This window comes from Phocoena sinus, chromosome 8 (genome assembly GCF_008692025.1).
Source record: "Phocoena sinus isolate mPhoSin1 chromosome 8, mPhoSin1.pri, whole genome shotgun sequence".
NCBI classification, from domain to species: Eukaryota; Metazoa; Chordata; class Mammalia; order Artiodactyla; family Phocoenidae; genus Phocoena; species Phocoena sinus.
In genome coordinates this window covers 38,058,756-38,067,952 of record NC_045770.1, presented here as the reverse complement: position 1 = coordinate 38,067,952, position 9,197 = coordinate 38,058,756, and the positions used below count along the sequence as shown (strand labels likewise).

At 40.0% G+C, this 9,197-nt stretch overlaps 1 protein-coding gene across 3 annotated transcripts in view; it reads right to left on the bottom strand.

Annotated features, from left to right (window-relative positions):
• Positions 1-1,984: 1,984 nt before the first annotated feature.
• MAML2 (mastermind like transcriptional coactivator 2) overlaps positions 1,985-9,197 on the bottom strand; it is a 375,229-nt gene continuing 368,016 nt past the window's right edge. For all 3 annotated transcript variants that reach the window (XM_032640348.1, XM_032640349.1, XM_032640350.1), the window contains one exon: positions 1,985-5,802. In XM_032640348.1, coding sequence (XP_032496239.1) covers positions 4,784-5,802 — 1,019 coding nt within the window. In that variant the 3' untranslated portion in view covers positions 1,985-4,783. The remainder of the gene's footprint in view (positions 5,803-9,197) is intronic.

Here is a 9,197-nt window from a genome sequence, read left to right as displayed (position 1 = left end):
CCAGACCAGGACACGAACCCGCGTCCCCTGCATCAGCAGGCGGACTCTCAACCACTGCGCCACCAGGGAAGCCCCAAGAACCAATTCTTGATGACGTTGTTACCTGCTGGATTCAGCTGTGTCTAAACCCAGAACTAGCTCCTGGCCTTTGCAGTTATGTCCATCAGTAGATTCCTTTCTTTAAGCCTCTTTGAGATATGTTCTCTTTCCTTCCTTCCTTCTTCTGTCCCTTTTGCTGAAAGAACCCTATGAAAACCGTCAATGGTTTTACAGTCTTTTATACATTTTTCTCCTTCCCTTTTCCTGAAAGAATTCTAAGTATTGTAAAAAGTTTCTATATATTTATGCAAAGCCTGGAGCTAATGATGATTCAATTTGGTAAAAAGCAAACTTAAAATGCTATTTATGTAAACAAACAAAAGCCCCCTTTTAATATTATTGCATACAGGTCAGGGACAACAGCATTTACTTTTAAAAATCTAAGGTCAATATGTTACTTAATTCTCATGGTGTAATGTTTTAATAGTTTTTATTGCCAGTGAAGTTAACAGTAGGGCAGTACCTGCACTTTGTCTGTTATAGGAATTTAGGAAATGTATTTAAAAGACGTTACACTGCCGTTTACAACTCAGGAAAATTCATTATTATATACCCAACGGAGTATGCTACTCAACGTATGGGATTTCTTCTCCCTGTTAGGCAAATATTTTCTTTATGAAATTCTATGATTTCACAAGAAGATGACCATTTAATATCACATCCCAGCTTTTGATCTTCAGAACTTGGACTTGTATGTAGTCAGTGGGCACCTACATCTACATTGCCTTTCTATTAGTCCACAGAGTAGTTCTGGCTTACTTTTGATGAAATCTCATTTTCATACGATTTAATTTTCAAGCAGAGGGGTGCTTTGCTAAATAAAGTTGATTGGCAATCTGAAAATTTTCAAAAGGTTGATTGAACACTGATTTCTATTTTAAAAATGATGCTTTGAGTCTCTTTGGTTAACTTTCCACTTAGCTTTGGAAAATTTTTTTTGGAAAAATAATCAATCACAGAGTTTTAGAGTTGGGAAGAAATGTACAGCTATCTCAGCCCCAAGCCCTCATTTTTGAGTGAGGAAATACAGTCACAGAGATATAAAATGGAAATAGCAGATACAACATTTAAGAATTTGTACTGCCTTTGCAAACACAGAGGAGGAAGAAGCTGAGCCTCTCTCTCTTTTGCGCTCACGTCTACCCTCTCATTTACTCTCAAGGATCCTTCCGTGGGTACATACTAGGATTGACTGGATAATTTTAGAATTCACATTTCTTTCTCTTAATTTGTATGCCTTTTATTTATTTTTATTGATGTTGATTTTGTTTACAACCTTCCAGAGTCATTGGTTAGGCACTACATAAAATATAAATTTTATTATATATATTCCAGGAAAGTTGAAACCTGGAATGCTTTCTTATTGAGGTTTCAGAATATAAATAATAAAATATAAATTTTATTATTATTATTTATCTTTTGGCAGAGGGGGAAGGGACAATGGAACCCCAGCAACATATTTCAACAGTGGAGTAAGAAAATTTGATAGAATGGTTTCCCTTGCCTCCTACAAAGGCCCATCTTTCTCTCAACCTCCTTGACTCCCAAGAAGGGCTGTGTAAATATGCTCAGTGAAGCTGTGTTTACCTGGCCCTGTGTTCACTCAGCCTGGTCTGCCCAAATGCCACACAGCAGGCCAGGCAAAGGTCCGCCGTGCCTGAGAATTAGGCTGTGTTTCTCCAGTATTTAGTAGTTGCTGTGCATATGGGATCTTAATACAAACCTTCTAAGCGAAGTAAAGAATATTGAAATGAGTCACATCAGCATTTCACTAGTATTAGAAGCTTCCCAGAGAATAAATTTGCCCATCAGAACTTTCTGTGATAGAGCAACAATATTGTTGGTGACTGAAAGCATGATTTCATACAAGAGAACCACTTCTGAATTTTTTAAACTATTTTTTTAACACATGAAATTACACGCGATACAAAATACTTGTCTTACAAGTTCAAATCTTTACAGTTATGGGTACAGTTACAGTAATGCAAGTAATATTAGTGCATTCACTTAGAGCAGAGCTATTTGTCTTCATCGGGCTTAACACAAAGCCAAGAATGAATTATTTGCTTAAATGACTTTCTAGTCTTTGAATTAAAAAAAAAAAAAAGAAAATTACTTCTATCTCATGTATAATGTGTCAGAATGATAAACAATGCCAACAGTTAAGTAGTCTGGTATTTCTGTAAAAGGGAGATTGTATGCCATAGCTTTTAAGTTGTAAATCCTTAAGTTTTGGTTGCATATGTCTATCAAATCGTCATTATCTCAGCTTTCAGGAAAATTACATCATCTTTGGTAATAGGCTGCCAACAAACAGAAACTATAGACTACACCATTTTTTCCAAAGAATCCTGTATTTTAATGAATAGCTGAATAAATAGACATTAATTATGAAATTCACATTAAGATAGAAGAAAATCCAAACATTTTGATTGCTTTATCTCTTAAATTTGATAGCTACTACAAAACATACTATTTATGTTAGGGTAAAAATAAGCTGAATCACAGGAGTGTAACTGGGATGTGCTGGCAGATATATACAGTAACATGGAGGAGCCATAAAATAAAAGTGTTTATATGTACATAACTTTTTCCTTACTTTTTTGCATGGAGAAACACTGTTTTATAAAATGGGAAAACACACAGTAGACCACATGCAACAAGGACCAGTACAATGTGCACAGCAGAATAATCAAACAAGACACAACTATGGGTTTAAAAAAGAATTTGGGAGCAGGAAAAAAAAAAAAGGAGAGTTGAAACCTGGAATGCTTTCTTATTGAGGTTTCAGAATATAAATTTGTCTAACAAGCCTCTTGATAGTTTTCAAAAGTTCCCACTTGACCACCTAGGGTTGAAGTGTAAGAGCTAAAAATAAACCATCATATGATACAAAACTTTGTATATTAGCATACAAAAGGTAACAATTTACTTTTTGTATAAAATATAACCTTTTGATAGTATATTTATTTCACATATGTATAAATATAACCCAAAGAATATGCTTTAAGTATTTCTACCAAAATATTCTTTACAAAAGTTTACAAAACAAGTAATTTATTTATATTTACAACCTAGCACAGAAAAGATTCCGGGCCAGTGATGTTGGTATTGTGTAAAAGAGAGTGCTTCTAGACATTTTAAAGATTGCAAGGGGGCTTTACAGAACTTTCAAAATGTGTTCTTTTTAGAAAGGTATTTAAAGAGTTATTAAATGATTTCAGTTAAATATCACTTGATAATTGAATACGGGAGTGTATAACTAAAATAGCTGAAGGTAACCTGTGTTCCTCTGTAATGAGGAAAATGGTAGAGATATTTTGCATACATCCCAAATCAGCACACATCTTTGCCATTTTGCAGCTGATCTGTTACACAACTCAATAGGATCTCTTTCTTTGATACAGTGCTCAGCCCTGAGGGAGAAAACCTGGATATGAAGGGCCCATCTAGCATGTGGCAATGATTCATCACATCAGGGACAGAAGAATGAGTAGACTGCTATTAATAGATCACATTCTATTTAGCTGTTCACCCAAATAATGTGTCCAAATAAGGCCAGATTAATTTTTGTCTCAATTATGCTTTCCTTCAAACCCTATGAAATAGATTTGTACACACCCGTAACCCACCATCCCTGGTCCTGACCTTTTGCTTCTTATCTTCAACCAAAACATGATACCTTCTACTGTCAGCTTTGGTCTCCAAACTTCCTTTTCTTACAAATCAGTCTCTGGTCATCAAAATAAGCAGAGAGGGCCAGGCTCAATTTCACTCAGCTTGGGGACTAACCAGCAGTCGTCATCACAGTAAGCAACACCCCAAGTTATCTGTGGTCAAATAAATCTCCTTTATAGCAATGCCCAATGTGGTGTTTTCCCTTTTAAGTAGTGAAATCTGATGCAGACACATGTGCACTAACATTTCAGTATGGTTAGGATAGGTCACGACTGAATCTAAGATTCAGAAACTGGATTTGGAAATTGGTTGTGGAAAAAAGTTGGCTATCTCTGCGTTCTTGTTTCATCACTAGACACAGCATCTTGAAGTAGAGGATATGTGGGAAAACTGAAAAAGTGAGGGGATGAATCTGGGGAAGAAATTCTATAGTCCACTGGGTGTTCTCTATGTTCTCCAGTTTTCGTTTACTTAGGACACTGTTTGGTTACTCCAAACAAATCTGTAACATTTCAATCTACCCTGGAAGTTTTAGGAAACCTAAATGAAAAGACAGAGTGGAGGGATTAAACCACACTTCGTATCTGTTAGAGAAAATTAAGGAATTTGTTGCTTGTTGCTTGGAACTAGTACCTCCGCCTGACGTGGGGTTTAAACAAGCCAGAAGTTCTATTACTTTTCTTTCAGGGAGAAAAGGAGCTTGGGAAGCCTATTTTACACAACTAATTACACATCAACATCACAGTTCTGTTTGGATAAACTGGATACTGTGTCCTGGGGTGTAGACAGGGAAAAAGTGATCCCAATGTTTTACTTCCAGGTTTGAGATTTAAAACAAGCATTTGGACCAAAATGTTCACCGCTACAGTTACTTTCTGCTTTCCATTTTTAAGCCAAGGTATCTTCATAGAGTCCAACTAAAAGTCAACAGTTTGGCCTTTACAGAGTCCTTGTAAAATACTGCCTTTTAGTGCTTGGAGTTTGTGAATGGTCTCCCTTTTCTTCTTTAGGAGTTGTTCCCCAAGATTTCGTCAAGGTTGATGTCTTTCATCCAGTCATCATTACCAGGCTCTGTCTTCAATAAAGAATCAATGAAATCAGCATCACTGTTTAGGGCAGGGCCCATGTTATCAGTCTGTTGGTTGAGAAAGTCAAAAGCTAAGTCATTGCCATGGTCAGTTCCTTGAAAAGCCCTGGCACTTTGGTTGGGTGAAGGAAAACTGCCGGCTGTCAGGGATGATGGCTGGCTTATGCTTGTCCTCGACTGACTCAACCCTGTTCCTGACTGGCTCAAATTAGGCAAAATCTGTGTGCTTAGCTGATTGGGTCTGAGATTCAGACTTCTGAGTGGACCCATGTTTTGTCCATTTAACGTCTGGCTCATTTGGTTCATGGGTCTAATTTGCACTGCTGGTGTTAACTGATTAGGGGGAGCCACTGCTCTCTGGGAAAATTGCTGGCTACCTACCGCCTGTTGCAATGACTGGTTTGGAGTATAGGCTGTAGGTGTGCCTGGGGGGAAGCGGACTCCTGTAGATTTCAGCGCTTCCTGCTGTTTGGTTGTTGCTTCTTGAGAGGCCCAGTTTGGTGCTGTTGTGCTGGATGTGATCATTACATTCGACGTTCTCTGTGCTGGCATGCTTGCCATACTATGGGTTAAATTTGGTCTTAATTGTTGAGGATTGCCAACAGATCCAGCTCCAAAAGTGGCCACATTATTATTATTATTACTGGGCCCTAAAGTGGGTGGCCGGGGCATCAGAGGGTTGTTTTGATTTGCTATCAGTTGGTTTGGGTTTCTGTGTTGGGTCAACTGATTCATTCCTGAAGTGACGCTGTATGTTCCAGGTTGATTGCAAGGCAGATTCCCATACATCCCTATGTTCTGAACTGCTGTGGATAAGGATGGCATTCTTGTCCCATGAGAAGTAGACATGAGGCTGGAATTTGGAGTTAAAATGGTGTGTGTTGAAACTGGGTTTGCCAAAGCCTGGTTAGAGTTTAAACTCACTGTTGATGAGCCACCTGAGAAAAAGAAGATAATTATATTAGTTCATAACAGTAGGTTATCTCTTCTCTTAGAGCGTATCAGCTCTGAGACTGCCTTTGGGTGTAAGAACACATAAAGAGAAATAATCATCATAGCATATTATATAAAAGGAATAAGACAGCTTTTCGGGGGAAGTATCACCCTAAGTTACCCCTTGGTCAAGAGTTTACACATTATAGAAAGAAGACTGAAATAGAATGGTTCTATTTTTTAGGCTTTATTCTTCTGGAATCATTGAGGGGAAGTGATAGTCAATCTTCCACTTTGAATTAGCTTTACTCTGTTTCAAGACCAAAGACTACAACTTTGATTATCCAGCTGTCATGAAGTCCATGCTACTGGTCACCCCTGGGTCCAAATTAGAACATGTGGATGCACCCTATACATGGCTACTAGATTAACGGTCCAAATCTATGGCCTTGAAAATCATGTCCAATTTTCATCTGCATCCCCACTCAAGAAGCTGCCATAAGACAGGTAAATTCCCATCTCTTCAAACATCTGGAATTCAATGTAATCCATGCTCCAGTGATTATTTCCATACAGAAAGCACTCTGCTCTAGGAGGATTAGTTATTATCGCACTGTTATCCACACATCATGAACTACTTTCCCTCACGCCATTTGCCATTTCCTTCTCATATGATGCCCTTCTGACCTCACCAAGCCCTATCTTTTCTTCAAAGGCTCAGGCCAAGGTCCAAGTTCCTTCATTAAGCTTTCCCTGATATTCCAGCCTCCTCTCTCAAGCTGCATTTGCTCTTTCAAGTTTTCATTTAGCATTTAGCTTCTGTATTGGGAAATACATGGAGCCTCAAAGTGCCAGCTAGTTATGTTGATACCTGTAAATAAGTGACTGAATATGGGACCACTCAATCACAGTCTGCTGAATGAGGTTCCACCTATCGGATAGTGATTAACTGACACACTGAAATCTTCCTGGCTTGAGGAGGTTACAATCATCATGGCAAGACATCTTGAGAGGCAAAAATGGAATGCCAGAAAGATAAATAAAAGTGCCTGCTGGATGATAAGTTCCATGAGAGAAAGAATTTTTGCCTGTTTTGTTCACTGTCATATTCTCCAAGTTCAGTGGATGGTGCAAAGTAGGTATTCAATTGATATTTATTGAATGAATGAATGAATGAACGAGTGAATGAGAGATTGAGGCAAAGATATAACTTGGAGAAAGATACTCTTTTAAAGTACTCTCCCAGCAGAGAGGCAGGGAGGCCCAGAGAATCAGAGATACTGAGAAACAGAGAACTAGACACACATATGAGTATCAGAATGGCAGTATGTGAAGACAGCATGGTTGCGATTATAACCCTAGCATATCCCCTACTGCTTGAGGATAGCTAGCGTGGTACACAACTTGAAAGACTGAAGGCCTTGCTATTTGTTTTAAAATATGTCCCCACTAAGCTACATCCCCCTTGAAGGCAGAAACAGTCTCTTTATCTCCTTGTATCTCCAGGTTTAGCACAAGGCCCTGACTGTGTAGGGCAGTGTTTGATGAAGAGGGATCAGAGTCAGATAGGAGAAACTTGGACAATAACTCAGAGTGCACAGGCTGCTAATGAGATTGAGCAATATCAAGCTTGGTATCTGAAGGTTTCATGAGAAGAGAATTTCCATTATGGAAATGCTATGGAAAAAATTTCGAGGCTTTAAAAATCACTCCCTCTAGGGACTTCCCTGGCGGCACAGTGGTTAAGAATCCGCCTGCCAGTGCAGAGGGCCGGAATCTACCTGGTCCGGGAAGATCCCACATGTCACGGAGCAACTAAGCCTGTGCACCACAGCTACTGAGTCTGCGCTCTAGAGCCCACGAGCCACAACTATTGAGCCTGCGTGCCACAAATACTGAAGCCTGCATGCCTACAGCCCATGCTCTGCAACAGGAGAAGCCACCGCAATGAGAAGCCTGCATACCGCAACAAAGAGTAGCCCCCCATGCCGCAACTAGAGAAAGCCCATGCACAGCAACGAACACCCAAGGCAGCCAAAAATAAAAATAAATAAATCAATAAATTTATAAAAAAAAAAAAATCACTCCCTCTAGGTGCCCCCTATTTTAACAATATGCCCTGAGAAGGTTTACGAGGAGAGCTGTATTTTTAAACAACTAGAATAGGGAGAATTTCCATAAAGATAAAAAAATATTAATCACAGTTAATATTTAGAAGCTCTTAATATGTGGTGGAAATTCTTCTAGGTGTTTTTCATACATCATTTTAATTTATTTTTTATTTTATTTATTGTTTTGCGGTACGCGGGCCTCTCACCGTTGTGGCCTCTCCCGTTGCGGAGCACAGGCTCCAGACGCGCAGGCTCAGTGGCCATGGCTCATGGACCCAGCCGCTCCGTGGCATGTGAGATCCTCCCGGACCGGGGCACGAACCCGTGTCCACTGCATCGGCAGGCGGACTCTCAAGCACTGCGCCACCAGGGAAGCCCCATACATCATTTTTAATATTAACATCTGGGGAAGGTGATTATTATAGTACTGAGATTGAAATAAAAAATGATAAAAGAGTTTGTGTTGTGCTTGTTTATTTCATTCTCAGAAGACAGGTGAATTACAGTGCTCTAGAGTGGTGATTCTTACCCATCTGGGGGTTAGCAGCTGGTTGCTAAGGTCACCTCCCTCAGGAAAATGCCCATATGCACTATGGAAGAGACTTCTAGGTCCCTCCCAAATACCCAACCTCCCTATCTTCTTTAGAAACAGAGCCTTGATTTTGCAGCAATGTGCCCAGCTGAAAAACCACATTTGCCAAACATCCTTGCTGATGGGGGGTCCATATGAATAAATTCTGGCTAAAGGCAGAAGTTACTAGGTGATGGACTTCCCTGGTGGCACAGTGGTTAAGAATCCACCTGCCAAGGCAGGGGACACGGGTTCGATCCCTGGTCCGGGAAGATCCCACATGTTGTGGAGCAACTAAGCCCGTGTGCCACAACTACTGAGCCTACGCTCTAGAGCCCACAGGCCACAATTACTGAGTCCACGTGCTGCAACTACTGAAGCCCGTGTGCCTAGAGCCCGCGCTCTGCAACAGGAGAAGCCACCACAAGGAGAAGCCTGTGCACCACAACGAAGAGTAGCCCCTGCTCACCACAACTAGAGAAAGTCTGTGTGCAGCAACGAAGCCCCAATGCAGCCAAAATTAACAAATAAATTAATTAATTTAAAAAAAAAGTTACTAGATGAGTGTCCAAAAAAACCTACTTTAAAAAGGGAATCTGACTCATTTGGGAGGCCATTTTACCTTTTCCCGTCTTTCACCTTTCTATCTGGAATATGGATATGAAGACTGGTGATGAGGTGGCCACAAGGCAACCTTAGGATGGAAGCTATATGCTCA